Source organism: Heterobasidion irregulare (assembly GCF_000320585.1).
Source record: "Heterobasidion irregulare TC 32-1 unplaced genomic scaffold scaffold_04, whole genome shotgun sequence".
NCBI classification, from domain to species: domain Eukaryota; kingdom Fungi; phylum Basidiomycota; class Agaricomycetes; order Russulales; family Bondarzewiaceae; genus Heterobasidion; species Heterobasidion irregulare.
Genome location: NW_009258200.1, coordinates 571,076 through 584,493, shown reverse-complemented (window position 1 = coordinate 584,493; position 13,418 = coordinate 571,076). Strand labels below are relative to the sequence as shown.

The window sequence follows — 13,418 nt, the reverse complement described above, 5'->3', positions numbered from 1 at the left end:
CTAGAATCGGATGCGAACACAGGACCAGCCACTTGACAGCTTTCGCTGATCCGTCTGACGAGGGCAAATGTCTCCATTTTTACATTCCTTTTTGGGCTGAATGACCTCCATCTCGATGACAGGGGTGTTTTTTAGCGCTGTTCGACTCGGATCAAGTAAGCATCCATTCTTAATCGGTCCAGTCACGAGTCGCGCCGTTTTCTGCGGCATCAGTAGTGTCGAACTGTCCCAGACAGCTTTCGAACCCATCGGGGATATAATCAGCCTATATGCTTGCACTTCTCACTTCTCTGCATCTCAGGCCCCTCCTCCAATTCCCCGCTGCCGAGTCGACGCTTGATCTGCTAGATGGATTTGAGCGATAACAGTTCTCACCCCGTCATCGTCGCTTTTATGACCGGCGCGACTATCGGCGTCATATTCCAGACCTTATTCTATGGCAGGTATCTTGATTCGCGTACCAGAGCCCAAGACTGATCTGGATTCTGGATACTGTTCGAACAGGCATCTTTGTGGTCGTCATTCTCTTCTCGACTCACGTCCTTCTGTGAGTTTCTATCGTTTTAGATATTCGAGAGTGCTGATGGTAATCAGGCGGGAGAAACCGAGGACTAGAGTGAAGGTGGTCATGCTGGTCACATCCCTCTGCATGTTTGCGATCTCGAGTGCCGTCTGGACACTGTCTCTGGTCAACCTCATCAAGATCATCAAGAACGTTGGTTCACCCGACCCTGTGACGTCGTTGGATCGCGCATTTGACGCATTGAATAACGCAGGCAATCCTTTGTATGAATCCATCGAGATCATATACTCGATCAATGTACGTATTCTGCCCCGTATGGTCTTGTTCGATCGGGTTAATGTATCCTTGCCAGCCCATTCTCGCTGACGGGGTCATCATTTGGAGGGCATGTGTGCTATGGCAGGGTAACAAGTCTGCATTGATTGTTGTGTCGTGCTTCCTCATCGCAGGTTATGCGGGTAAGCAGCAATCTCGGCCTTGTTCCTGAGCACGATCCTGACTACTCGGGATGCAAGTCGCTTTATTCATATCAGTAGGATGTGCTGTAAAGGGGATCGCGCTCGATAACGTATTTTGCGGGGACATGCAGATCGTTGGGTTGGTAATGTTTCTGTCGACTAACGTTGCCACCACTTTCTCAATCATGTTTACCGCCTGGTGAGTGGTGCAAAAGCCTTTTTTTAACCTCTCTTCAACACCCGCTCTTCTTAGGAGGCAAAGACGGTTCATAGTGGCCAGTCTTGGACGGAGTGCCAAGAGAACACACGCCGAGAACATTTTAGTTCTTCTCATCGAGTCTGGTGCACTTTACTGTTTGATTTGTGTAAGTAGGAGTTCCGTGCTCTCAGAGACCGATGTTGATAAATACATAGGTGGTGTTTATTTTCTGCGAGTTCATCCGGCTTCCTGGAAACATATTCGTCATCCAGTGGTCATGGCCGATAATGACTCATATATCTGTAAGAGGGTATCCAGCTGGATGCTTATCACCTCACCTCAGTCGACAATTAGGGTATTTATCCTACGATCATACTTCTCCTCGTCGCCCTCAAGAAGACAGTATGGGATTCGTTCGGTGAGTCCGGTATTCAGGCCACATTGCCTGGCATCCAATTTCGCTCTGTGTCTGGAGCCTTGGAAGATATGGAGAACGCCACCGACCATCCACCCTCCGTCAAATAGATCCACCTTCTTGGAAGTTCAGCGAGGTGACGAAATATAAGGACGAGGGGTCATACGCCACCCGTTTCCTCTGTGCATCATCGCAGGCTGCACGCTGCTTGATCTTTTCATGTGCTGTACAGAAGCCACGATCGGACTCAAGATTTTTGGGCTTCAAAACGTTCGCGCGATGACCACCTCGCCTGGTATTCATTCACCTCTTGACTACGCTAGATTATAACGCCTCGCTGAGATACAATGAGCCTTTGGGTTCGACGGGGACATTTGAGGACTTTGGGAGGATGCACTCGGCATGGTTGGCGTCCTATAGCATTGGACTGTGTCAACGTCAATGTGTTGGACAGCTTCCGTGAACGCTGCCCAGTCGGTCAGCGTGGTGTCGATCATGTCTTTGATAGCAACAGGGCACTCGCGGCGAATCGGTCTGACGTATACGGAAGATGATGAAACGCCGGCCCTTGTAGCAAGCATGAGGGCGTCGTGTGCACACTTGACGTGCGACCAGACCTCGATCCCGCCAACTATTTTTGTCACCCCAAGGCCCTCGTCGCGGAGCATCAGCTCAACAGCTCATCCTCATACTCTTCTGGGATTTTGACTGCTCGTTTCATCTTTGGCCAATACTACTCAAACGCGGCCTCGAATCGCGAGTTTATGGGATGAGAGACCAGCGAACCATTCGTCAGCATCATGCCCAACCTTGATATAGTACTTGAAGCGGCTTATGGCCACCATTTCGTCTGTGTCGAGTTGAATACGGTGAAATATCCTTAGAAAATCGTGTAGGATTTATTCTGCCCCCAGATTACCAGAGAAGGGCTCAAACTTCTCGGTCATGTTGGTGTTATGCGGCGGCGGTGGTAGCAGGGTGGAGACCCGAGTTCTCCGAGGGGTTGCGGGAAGCGCTAGAATATATGAGCAACGAAATTTCAAGTAAGGTGTAAGGAGATGTTGTTATAGTTGATTCTGACCTTCAAAAGGTCACCTTCTGGAAATTCTGGAGTAAGATGAGAGTCGGATGGAGTCAGGTTTATTGCCAGCGCAGCGGATTCGTAGGCTGGTCTGGAATCATACTGACTGAGACTTGCAGCACGTCCCGTTCTCTCCTCCGTGTCCTTCGCTTGTCTGCACATCATCTTCTCTGATCTCCCTAGGACACTCCACTTCAACGTTCGTTCGAATGAGCTTGTCACGGAATCAAGTAAGAATAATCATGACGCCGGCTCTATATCTGATGCAAGCAGAATTTTTCGGTTTACTCTGTCTTCATATTGTACCCAGCCAGAAAAGTTGGTGATGGATGTCCGGCGTAAAGGAAAATGGGGACTGGACTCGTCGCCAACGGCGAACCCCGGCGACCCGTCGACGCCGCGGAGTTTAAACCCCATGGCCCATCAATGACGGCCTTATGTCTGTGGCACACTTTCGTTCAATGCTTTGCCCAGGCTATTTCGGATTTCTCCTCTCCACCTCAGCCACCCCCTTCTTCAAGCGACTACACACTGAAAAAACCTTCGAGTATGTCTTCAACAGGTAGTAGCAGCAGTTCGATCGTCAACTCGCAGACATCCACGATTTCGAACGCGTCGCAGAGATACTTTAGGAAGAGAGATGGCTTCAAGTACGAACACATCTTTCAGGGAAACAAATCAACCTTTGTTGGACCTATGCCGACGAGTCAGATATTCAACGAATATCTCCCCGGACATGAGCCGCTGCCCGAGGAGGGTCATCTTCGCCTCTGTGGGGACGGCGTGCGCAGTGGCGTGACGGCCTTTGACCCTGGATTCGTGAGTGGCTCCCTTCAGGCATTGTGTTTGATCGAACTTTATTTGCGATGATCCATAGATAAAAGTGTTAGAGGACTCAGGACTTTGTCCTGACCTTGAATTCCGCGACGCGCCTGTCCTCGGAGTTGACCAAGGGGATCGCCATGGGCCTAGCGCCGTCATTTCCGTCTACAATCGCTCGAAGGAAGGTGAAATGGAGGTATCCAAACAACCCGTCGAGCTCCTCATGATGTGCGTTCCACTGAAGCACGACCCGTTCACCCCATTCCCCAACGCCCAATACCGCGCAGAGGTCTCACCCTACGAAGAACTGTTCGAGCACAGGACAGAGGAAACCACGCGCATTATATCCCACCTTATTGTCGACATCTACCGGCAGTGCCTATCTCAGCGCCGCCGCTTCATGTTCTCTGTTCTCTTCCTCGAGGACTACGCCCGGCTCATCCGGTGGGACTGGGCAGGCGTAGTGTTTAGCGCGCGGTTCAACTGGAAGGCGGGCGACCCATTTCTGGCTGAATTTTTATGGCAGTACAACCAGATGTCAGCTGATGACCGCGGACACGACGAGACGCTGTCGAAGCCCACTGCGAACGAGATCTCACTGACCAAAGAAAAGCTGGACGAGCACGCGAGGGGCTTAGCGAGGGCGAAGGGAGAGGATCCGCGTGCTCCTCTGCCGAGGCGATATTCTACGGACGACACGTTCGTCAAGTTCCTCGTCGTTGACATCCACAGACAGAGACAAGGGGACGAGGAAGAGGAAGAGTACTACAGCGACGAGGATGAGGAAAACGACGATGGTAGGGAGGTTGTCGCGGTTGAACACTTCTTCGTTGCGTCCTTGCCACAGACCTTGGACCCTCCCGAGACGGGGAACGGGATGGCCACGTACGAGGCTCTGGACCTGCAAACGGGCAAGCTTGTCTACCTTAAAGATACGTGGCGCCCGCGCGACCCACTGTTCCAAGACGAGCGCCGGACGTACAGGGCGCTCGTGGGCAACTATGTGCCGCGCCTCCCGCCCCTCGTGTGCGCAGGTGTCGTCGGCGGGCAGATTACGTGCACAGACCAGGCCGCAGGGCAGCCTTGGTGCTGCAGCGGCGCTTTTCCGGGCTCGTATGAGCACTACCGCATCGTGTACGGTGCGCTTGGCCGCCCGCTGTCCGAGGCCAACTCGACGAAGGAGCTCTGTCAAGTTATCTACGAAGCCGCAGAAAGTGCGTTTGTTCTCTATGTTCGTAGCTTCGATGCCAAATGCGCCTCATAATCTGGCCACGCGCAGGCCACTACCTGGCGACGTACCGTACGGCGCTGATCCACTGCGACATCAGTGGCGACAACATCCGAATCACCAACGACGGGCACGCGCTCCTGCTGGGCTGGGAATCGTCGCAGATGATGAAAAAGGACGCGAAGACCGATGAAATCGGCGCGATCGTACGCCCTGTCCCCATTTCTCATCCCCGCCCCGCCGCTGACGCGCCCACGGTCCCTGTAGGGAAAATGGGAGTTCCTCTCCGCGACCATCCAGTCCGGAGACAAAAACTGCCACGCATTCGTCGACGACGCCGAGTCCTTCCTCTACGTCCTGTTGTACTACAGCATCCGCTACCACGCGCGCACCCCGCCCGACGTGCCCGCGCTGCGCGCGACCTTCACGCGCTTCTTCGAGAGCGACTTCTTCGACGAGGTTTGCATGCTCCGCGGAGGCGAGGAGAAACTTAAGTGGCTCCGCGCGAAAGCGCCCGCACCCGTGCCGTTCTTCCCCCTGGACGTGCTCGATGCGCTTCTCAGCGAGCCGCTCGGGACCCTCATCGAGCTCCTGCGCGCGCACCTTAGCGAGGAGCACAGGGTCTACCGCCCCCGCGCGGGCCGCGTGCCCGCGCAGCGATCCCCTGAGCCTACGGTGCCGAACACCATCGAGGATTTCCTGGCGAAGGAGGGCTGGCGGGACGACGACAAGTCGCGTGACCTGTTCCCCGAGCTCACGGTGCCGGCCCCTGGCACCATGGCGTGTGCACCGGTGGTGTACATCTCCGCACCGCCGACCCCCTCGCCGCCGCCGCCGCCACCACCACCCCATCGAACCTCGAAGCGCGCACGCAAAACCGACGGCGCGGCAGAGGAAGCTGTGGACGCGCCACGGCAGAAACCCAGTAAGCAGACGAAGAAATCGCCGCAGCTGACGGAACAGCTCGCAAAGGCGCAGCCCAGAGCCGCCAAGCCTGCGCGAAAGAAAAGCACCAAAAAGCGGCGCGCGTGAGGCACGCGCTGGACGCTGTACCCTTAGTCGTATGTAGCAGTAGATCTATCATGTATCACGGTCCCGATAGCTGGCCGGGCCCTCTGCGATACCCATCTAATATTCATATATACATCTGTACCGTACCGACCTTCACTGCTTGTCATGCCCTGCGATGCCCAGCCCATGATGATATGTACCTCCGCCTGAGACGACACACGACGATGCAAGATACTTATACAGACACATGCGAGAAGACAGACGAAACGAAACGAGCGAACACCCCGGCGGTACACGACTGCCCTACCGCAAGTACCAACAATAAAAAGTAACCTCAATCCACGGCCGCTTTTACACGCGCCCCGCCGCCTCCCCTCTTCGCATACCCGTCTCGTCTCTCCTCACGCGAGCACAACCGCCCACCGCTCAGTCGTCCTTCTTCGCTCCGGCCAACGGCGACTTCACGAACGGGAACCCAGCCGCCCCGGGAGCAGGCGACCGCGGAAACGCCGTCGACCCCGCACTCGGCGTCGGCGGGAAATGCGCATAGCTCGGCGTCACCGCCGGCGAACCCGCGTTTGCGTTCGCCGCGCCGAGGAACGGCGACGGCGCGGGCATCGACGGCGAGCGCGCGGATGCAGGGCCGGGCCCGAACGCGCTGGACGGCAGGCCGAGGCCGAAGGGCGCGGGGTGCTGCTCCGCGCCGCCGGCAGGCGTCGCGCCCGGGTGCGACATGGAGCGCGCGGACATAGGCGGGGGCGGCGCGGGGGAGTACGGGGAGAACGGCGTGTAAGGCGAGGCAGCGGAGACGGGCGTGCCCGCGTAGGACGAGTAGGGCGAGCCGCCGACGCTGCCGCCGCCGGGGCCCTCGACGACCCAGCTGTTGCCCTGGCGCACGACGCGGCCCTGGCCAGTGCCCGAGGCGGGGCGCGCGCGGAGGGCGCCACCGACCCATTTGCGGCGGAGCCCCGAGGCGCGCGTGGCGGCTGAGTCGGGGGTGGGCGCGATGGTGTCCTCGTCGGAGGGCCCGGCGACGAGGGTGACGGCGCGCGTGGTGATGCGGAGGGCCCAGGCGCTGCAGACGAATACGCCGCCGACGACGCCGGCCCAGCTGCAGTTCGACGTCGCAGGTGTGAGCTGGAGTTGAAAAAACTGAGAGTAGTAAGGCGGCGATAACGACACGCACCGGATGAGGAATTGCGCAAGGGTGGTTGTGCGCTGATGGATCGTGAGCCGCATGGGCTCCATGTCGAACTTGAAGAAGATGCCGGGCGTGCCGCGGTTGTGCTCAAGCACGCGGGTGTAGTATGTGACGCTGTACTGGTTCGTGATGAGCGGGTCGGAGCGCGGGGCGACGTAGGTCGTCGGCACGACGCGGAGAAAATACTGGTACGCCGTGAAGGCTGTGAATGGTATTGAAAAATATGGCGTTCGCATCGTTAAATTGCTTCGAGACGGACAGGAGAAGGGCGCGTACGGCTTGGTGTGATCTCGAATGAGTTGTCGAGCGGCTGGGTTATCTCGGGGAAATAGGGCCCAAAAGAGAACTCAGTGATGACGTGTGACATGTTGATCGCTGGCGGCGGGGTGACGGGGGGCCAGGCCAGGGCGTCAGGGCGCGTCAGGGGACCAAGGCTGCGAGATCTGTGGAGGTACACGCACCGTTGTGGTCCACGTGGACCGAGCTCGCGTAGCCGTGACCGAGCGTCGTGATGTGCAGGTTCGCCGTCACCTTCTTCACGTCGAGCGACCCATAGACCCGGCACGCGCTCCCATCGGGCTGGTAGTTGTATGTCGGCTTGTACGTCGGCGGGGCGCGTTTGAAGAGCGAGAAGAAGCCGCGGGATTTGCGAGATTGGGAGACAGCCTGGCGAGCGGAGAGCGCTTCGGCGTGTTCCCTGTGCGTGATTTGAGATGAATTAATGTATGAGGAGAGAAAATGAATGAGGTACGAAGGAGTACACGGCAAGATGAATTGCAAGGGATGAAGGATTCTAGACGTACTTGAGCGTAGTAGCCTGACCGATGTCGAAGAGGGTCTGCGGGAAGGCGCGTTGTTGACACGCGCAGTCAGAGGCAAAAGAAAGGGCAGCTGCGCACCCCGTCCCGACGGAAACCCTTGCTAAGATACATCCTGTCCCCCATGACGTCTCTGAGATCGACGCTCAGATCTGCAGCACACACACATCGAGTGATACGAAAGCAGAGCACGCCGTGACCTGGTCAAGAGAAGCGAGTGGATACCACGATCACAGCACTCACATTTGCAAGGCATGTTGACCACGAGATCGACGTTCACCTTCATGAAGCTCTCCGCATCGCGGTCCACGCTAAATTCGTAGTCCGGCCAACCCCAGACGAATTCGCCGATGTCGTTCAGGACGAGCAAGAAGGCAAGGAGGCCGACGAAGAGGGTAAGAAAGCCGCGGGACTCGGAGCGCGACTTGTAGGTGGACGGCAGCTTGGGGAAGGCGTCGAAGCTTTTGAGGGGTGCGGGGGCGAACTGATCGAGCTTGTCGAGGAGAGAGGACTCGTCGCTGGGGCCGCCGAGGCCGCTGGGGCTGGTGCGGGCGGACATGACGAGCAGGGAGTAAGGGGGCGCTTGGACGCGCAGATGGATCGAAACGAAAGTAAAAGCAACAGGCCGTCGACGTGTCAGTCGCTCTCAGGCACCCGTAACCTCGGTCAATACGTGGCCAGGACCCAGATCACCTCTGGTGCAAAAGAGACGAATCCAGCCTATTATCCTTCGAGCCGGGATCGAACCAGCGACATCAAGATACAATGTTTTCCATTACAGTCTTGCGCTCTTCCAACTGAGCTATCGAAGGGGTTCCTGAATGATTGTCTTTATGCAATATATATCGATCAGACACCACTTGCGTGACCCCTGGCCGGCCTTGAGCTGCTCCTTCGACTCGACCGTCATTATGGGCAAACTCAACATTGCCCACCACAAGTCCTACCACCCTTACCGTCAGGATAACATCGCCCGCGTCCGCCGCGATGAGGCAGAAGCAAAGGTTAAGGAGCAACAGGAAGAAGACAGGGCGCTCCTCGCGGTAAGCATGCTACGCCTACCATCTGCCTCCATCTTCCTCACATTTCCATGTGCCCGCGATTTAGGACGCAGAATCTAGATTGGATGCATTAAGACAACGTGCTGGCGGTGCTAGTGCCGGCGCAGGTGCGGGTCCACTCTCAAGCGCTGAAGCAGGCCCATCTCACCTGCCCACCACCTCGAGCTTGACCTCCGCCTCCCTCTCCTCCGCGAGCCGCCATATCAACTTGTTTGAAGACCTTGAACAGGTACACCCGAATATTCATTGTGATCCCTCGTACTCTCACTGAACGCGATGCCCGACCGCTCCAGCAATCACTCGTACTCGCAGCACGGCCCTCCAAAAAGCCTGCGTCCGCGCCCGACCCAGAGCTAGAGCGCGGCGTCGCGTTCGCGCCTCCAAAAAAGGACCTGAACCCGTGGTATACCTCCCGCAATGATAAAGACAAGGACGTAGACGTCAAGGACGCGCGGCGGGACGGCCGGCAGTGAGCTTTCCGACCCAAACTATGCCCCTCTTTGCGCATTCTCCGCCGATGAACTGATCACTTCTCGTTCAAATTTATTTAGACTGCGCGAACTCGCGCGCAAATCGCGCGCAGATCCGCTCGCTGCTATACCCTCTCACATCCGGCACCCCGCGCGCTCCCGCGCTCTCACCTCTGCCTCTGCCTCTACACGCCCCGCTCCTGCCCTCGTGACAGGCCCAACCTCCTCCTCACCCCCCTCATCCACATCCAAGCCCGCGCTCGCCCAAGCCCGCCTCGAGCGCGAGTCCTCCGAGCGCGCGCGCGCGCTTGCCCTGATCAGGCGCAAGCAGCGCGAGCGCGAGGCAGAGGACGCGGCTACGCCGAGCACGGTGCACGGCGGTTATGGAGACGTGTTCAACCGCGCGGATGTGGCGGCTGCACATCGAGATTGGGGGAGGAGAGAGGGGTGGAGGGATAGGCGATGGGACGAGGGGGAGAGTAACGGTGGGATGAATACTGGAAGGAGCAGGGAGAGAGTTGGGAGGAAGGAGTGGGAGGGCGGTGGGAGAGATAATGGATGGCGGAGGTGAGCGCGTGGGAGGTTGGGCGTGAGGCGAATAGGGTTGCTTGTTCTGGACGTGTACGTGTATGTATCATTTTTTGCTCTTACGTTTTGAGTTTGATTTGAAGCGAGCTGACCCGAGCTGATGAATTGTTCTGTCCATGTAGGATGAGTAGACGTGAGATCTTTCTTTCAAAGAGCTGATTTGTGTTGATGCGAGATGACGTCGTTGTAGGGCCGTAGGTCCGCCTTACGCCTCTCCCTTGACGACATGTTGCCAAAGCGCCCTTGTCGCTCTGGTTTGGGTTTGAGGCGGAAGCTGAGCGCACAGTGCTCTGTTATTGGTTTCCAGCACCATATGAACACACGATGTCGGCGCGTTGACTTTGACTCAATTGACGCCTCGTTAGTGCATGACTACGATAGGTTGATCTAACCTTCCCTTAGCATGTGTACTCTTAGGTGCGTCATTCAACTGTTATAGTCGAAAGCCATTGCAACTTCACGTGTCGTGCTATACAAAATTACGATAAATGATTATAGTATTCATCCCCTCCTCCCCACTTATAGTCTCTTCCCTAGATTAAATATACATATGCAAACCGAATGGAATCACGCCTCACCATCAATGCCATCGTACCTAGCGAGGCTCGTATACCCGTCGAGATTGCCGTGCCTGCTAGTCCTGTCCAGCATTCGGAGGCCGCCTTGTAAAGCGAACTAGCCGCACCTCGATAAGGAGCTCAACGAATCGTGGTTTTCTGCTGTCCAAGACCGGAACCTGGCACATCCATAGCGCGGAATTGTGGGGACCAGTACATGTACAATGCGCCTGTCCTTCAATTTCGCGCATGTGCGTCGCAGGATGGTTGCGCATGCCACCGTGGTGCGTGATCCAATGGTGCCGCGTCATTTTCCGGTCAGCACCCGCCCTCCGGGCGCTGTGAAGACTGAGCAGGGATCGCAGACGGCTTTTTAGGCGATGGCCTAACGCGTTTCAGCGACGGGGCTGAGTGGTCCCCGCCCTCATTCCCATCACAGTCCATCTCCGCCTCATCGCGAGCGCGCTTGATGCCGTGAACCAACGGCGCCGGTGCGTCGGTCGAACAGGACGGCGTATATGGCGGCGCTGACGTCGATATGGCCAGGCGTATTCTGTGCTCAGGCGCCGGCGCAGGGATCGGTGTCTCGTTCGAGGCCGGTATCGAGTCTGGGGTCGACCGCTTCCGTAGAGACGTTGGCGGCGTCCACTTACACCACACAGGCACTTCAGGCGGCACCCCCCAGTCTGGAAACAGGTCGTGACCGCTATCGCCCTCTCTCCAGCCCGGCATCGCCAAGTGCTGCCGGAACACCTCTGCCATAGCCTTTGACGACCTGAGATGGTCGAGCAGGGCGTCTTGGCTCCACGGCAGGTTGAGATTGCGCTTAGCTTGCGATATGGCTTCTTCCAGGTCTGGTCCGACGAGGTATGCCGGGCGGAACAGCAGCCTGATCTCCTCGATCAAACTCGCGTGCGGCGCACTGAGCATCTTTTCCAGCTCATGTCTGGGGAAGAATGGGGCGTCGGTCGCCGCTTTGAGGTATTTAGCCTTTTCCGTACCACCACACAGCTCGTCTCCCTCATAATGTGCGCTCTGGAAGAACGTCTCAGAAATTTCGCGGAAAGCCGCGAGGTCCGGAGGCGCGCAGACCTGGTACCGGATACTATTGAACAGCAGGAGGTAGAAGAAGGACTCCAGGTCGTCCCGGAACTCGTGCCACTTGATCTTAGTGCCCATGGCGGAGGACATGAACACCCATGTCCCCTGGTGGTAATCATCATCAGTGTAAAGCCGGGGCATGTGGGACTTGGACGTGTGCGCACCGATCTTCCTTCATAATCGCCTGTACCATTGTCGTTTACCTTCTGGCACAGCTCCCAGTCTATCAAAAAGGCATGACCGTCATCAGTGATCAGGATATTTCCGTCACTTATGTCCGAATGTAAGATCCTCGCTCTGGTGAACGCTGCCTGGTGAGCTGGGATAGAGTAATGGTAAGCCACCAATATGGGAAGAGTGGAACTCATAGACCCACCTTCCATGCCTTCGGAGATCACGGTGCACAACTCCTTCGTGGACCTGAATTCACGCAATGGCCTTCCCAACGCGCCGAGTACAAGCCGGTGGTGTTCATGGGCCTTTGGTTCTGCGCCCTTGCAGCACCATGGCCTATTTTTGACTGCATGTGTCAGTGTCTTTTGGTCGTCTATTGTCCCAGCGCACACCAGTGGGGCAATCCATGGGACGTGCATTTTGTGCAGGCGGCGGTAGGTCAATCCCTCATCGCAGAGGTCAGATTCGCCCCATCGCCAGGTATCCTTCATGTATACCAGCTTGTCTGTCTGGAGGTCAAGCGCCTCGTATCCGACCATGCCGCGGCCCATCTCTGGAATGCTTCGATATATAGGCTCGGATGCCACAAAGAACCGCTCGACGTGGTCGACGTTGTCCACCACACGGAATTTGCGAAAGGTATCGTCCGTGGAGTAGCGTGTTTTCACAGACGCGTCGCCCCGAATCCTGGCCAATTCCCTCGCCCGCTCGTCCAATCTCTTCTTTGCAGCCTCAACTTCCTCTGCGGTAGGCTGGGAGATCGAGGTATCATGTCCTCGGCCTGCATCTGACAAATGACTGACCCTCCACAGGAACACCTCCAATGGCGCGGGCTCATCTTTCCAACTAAACCTCTGAGAGACCACCGCACCTGCCCAGTCCCACCGAATGAAGCGGACATAGTCCTGGAAGAAGAGCGCCGTGAACATAAAGCAGCGTCGTTGAGATATCATCTCTCGGTACACATCCGTGATGAGATTGCATACGATAACCTGGGTGACGCCCGTCTTGCCTTCGAAGTACCCTTCAGAGGGGGTCACCTCTGATTTCGACTGAGAACCGGTGAAGGGGTCCTCCTCTAACGGTAGGCACGTCATTAAGAACTCTGCAGGGCGTTGATCTGCTGTGGCACTGCTGTTATGTGCCTGCTTGAAGGCAGAGATGATGGGTCTGAGGGTGTTGGGTTCATGATCCACTCCGCCGAGGGACGGGTACTCGAAACCGAGGCCGGGGCAAAGTCTTGTTGCTTGCAACGCCCTAATCTACAATGGTAACAAAATTCAGAATGGTAACACACACCAGACTCGTGCTGCTCACAAAGACAGGGTGGAAAACGCTCTTGCCACTGCGCATCCGACGATCCCGAATGCTTCTCGACTGCGGTTGCGGACCGCTGGCTGGATCGATGGGAAGATATCGATTGAAGAAAGACTCGAGGGACATGGGTCCGAGGAACTTGTTGCTGGTTGCGATGAAAAGCTCATCATAAACAATGTTGGGTCTTGTTTGAGAGTACGGTGGTGTTCGCGGCATGTCAGCCGTTTTGGTAGATGAGCTCGCTTTCTCTGTTTGCGAGGAATGCATGTTAGCCGTTCGTGGTTTCGGAGGAAGTGGTCGAGGTGAGAGATGTGAGGATGCCTTGTGGAAGGCGTTATACTCAAACTCAACAATAAACAAAGGATTGACCACACCTCAGCCACATCACCTTCGA

At 56.6% G+C, this 13,418-nt stretch overlaps 6 protein-coding genes across 6 annotated transcripts; 4 read left to right on the top strand and 2 right to left on the bottom strand.

The window, feature by feature from the left end:
• HETIRDRAFT_458434 (uncharacterized protein) lies at positions 1-2,142 on the top strand. The gene is made up of 9 exons (XM_009546648.1): positions 1-155; positions 302-439; positions 505-547; positions 595-820; positions 876-981; positions 1,039-1,180; positions 1,235-1,346; positions 1,396-1,482; positions 1,535-2,142. Exons 2-9 carry the CDS (start codon positions 349-351, stop codon positions 1,703-1,705), a joined length of 978 nt encoding a protein of 325 aa, XP_009544943.1. The 5' UTR covers positions 1-155; positions 302-348; the 3' UTR covers positions 1,706-2,142.
• Positions 2,143-3,655: 1,513 nt separating this feature from the next.
• On the top strand, positions 3,656-5,152 carry HETIRDRAFT_226861 (uncharacterized protein; the record flags this gene model as incomplete). Its single annotated transcript, XM_009546647.1, has 4 exons — positions 3,656-4,216; positions 4,277-4,712; positions 4,778-4,932; positions 4,994-5,152. Coding segments are annotated over 4 exons (1,311 nt in total), but the record flags the coding sequence as incomplete, so codon positions are not given.
• A 647-nt stretch (positions 5,153-5,799) lies between these two features.
• Positions 5,800-6,404, top strand: HETIRDRAFT_382667 (uncharacterized protein). The gene has a single exon (XM_009546646.1). It carries the CDS (start codon positions 5,809-5,811, stop codon positions 6,067-6,069), a length of 261 nt encoding a protein of 86 aa, XP_009544941.1. The 5' UTR covers positions 5,800-5,808; the 3' UTR covers positions 6,070-6,404.
• A 206-nt stretch (positions 6,405-6,610) lies between these two features.
• HETIRDRAFT_382665 (uncharacterized protein) lies at positions 6,611-8,349 on the bottom strand (the record flags this gene model as incomplete). Its single annotated transcript, XM_009546645.1, has 7 exons — positions 8,000-8,349; positions 7,838-7,908; positions 7,742-7,776; positions 7,400-7,635; positions 7,215-7,313; positions 6,915-7,140; positions 6,611-6,848 (listed from the first exon to the last, which is right to left on the bottom strand). Coding segments are annotated over exons 1-7 (1,221 nt in total), but the record flags the coding sequence as incomplete, so codon positions are not given.
• A 318-nt stretch (positions 8,350-8,667) lies between these two features.
• Positions 8,668-9,858, top strand: HETIRDRAFT_450406 (uncharacterized protein; the record flags this gene model as incomplete). The annotated part of the gene is made up of 4 exons (XM_009546644.1): positions 8,668-8,799; positions 8,864-9,046; positions 9,111-9,286; positions 9,369-9,858. 4 exons carry the CDS (start codon positions 8,668-8,670, stop codon positions 9,856-9,858), a joined length of 981 nt encoding a protein of 326 aa, XP_009544939.1.
• Positions 9,859-10,306: 448 nt separating this feature from the next.
• On the bottom strand, positions 10,307-12,879 carry HETIRDRAFT_382663 (uncharacterized protein). Its single transcript, XM_009546643.1, has 3 exons — positions 11,910-12,879; positions 11,698-11,852; positions 10,307-11,638 (listed from the first exon to the last, which is right to left on the bottom strand). Exons 1-3 carry the CDS (start codon positions 12,802-12,804, stop codon positions 10,751-10,753), a joined length of 1,938 nt encoding a protein of 645 aa, XP_009544938.1. The 5' UTR covers positions 12,805-12,879; the 3' UTR covers positions 10,307-10,750.
• Positions 12,880-13,418: the final 539 nt, after the last annotated feature.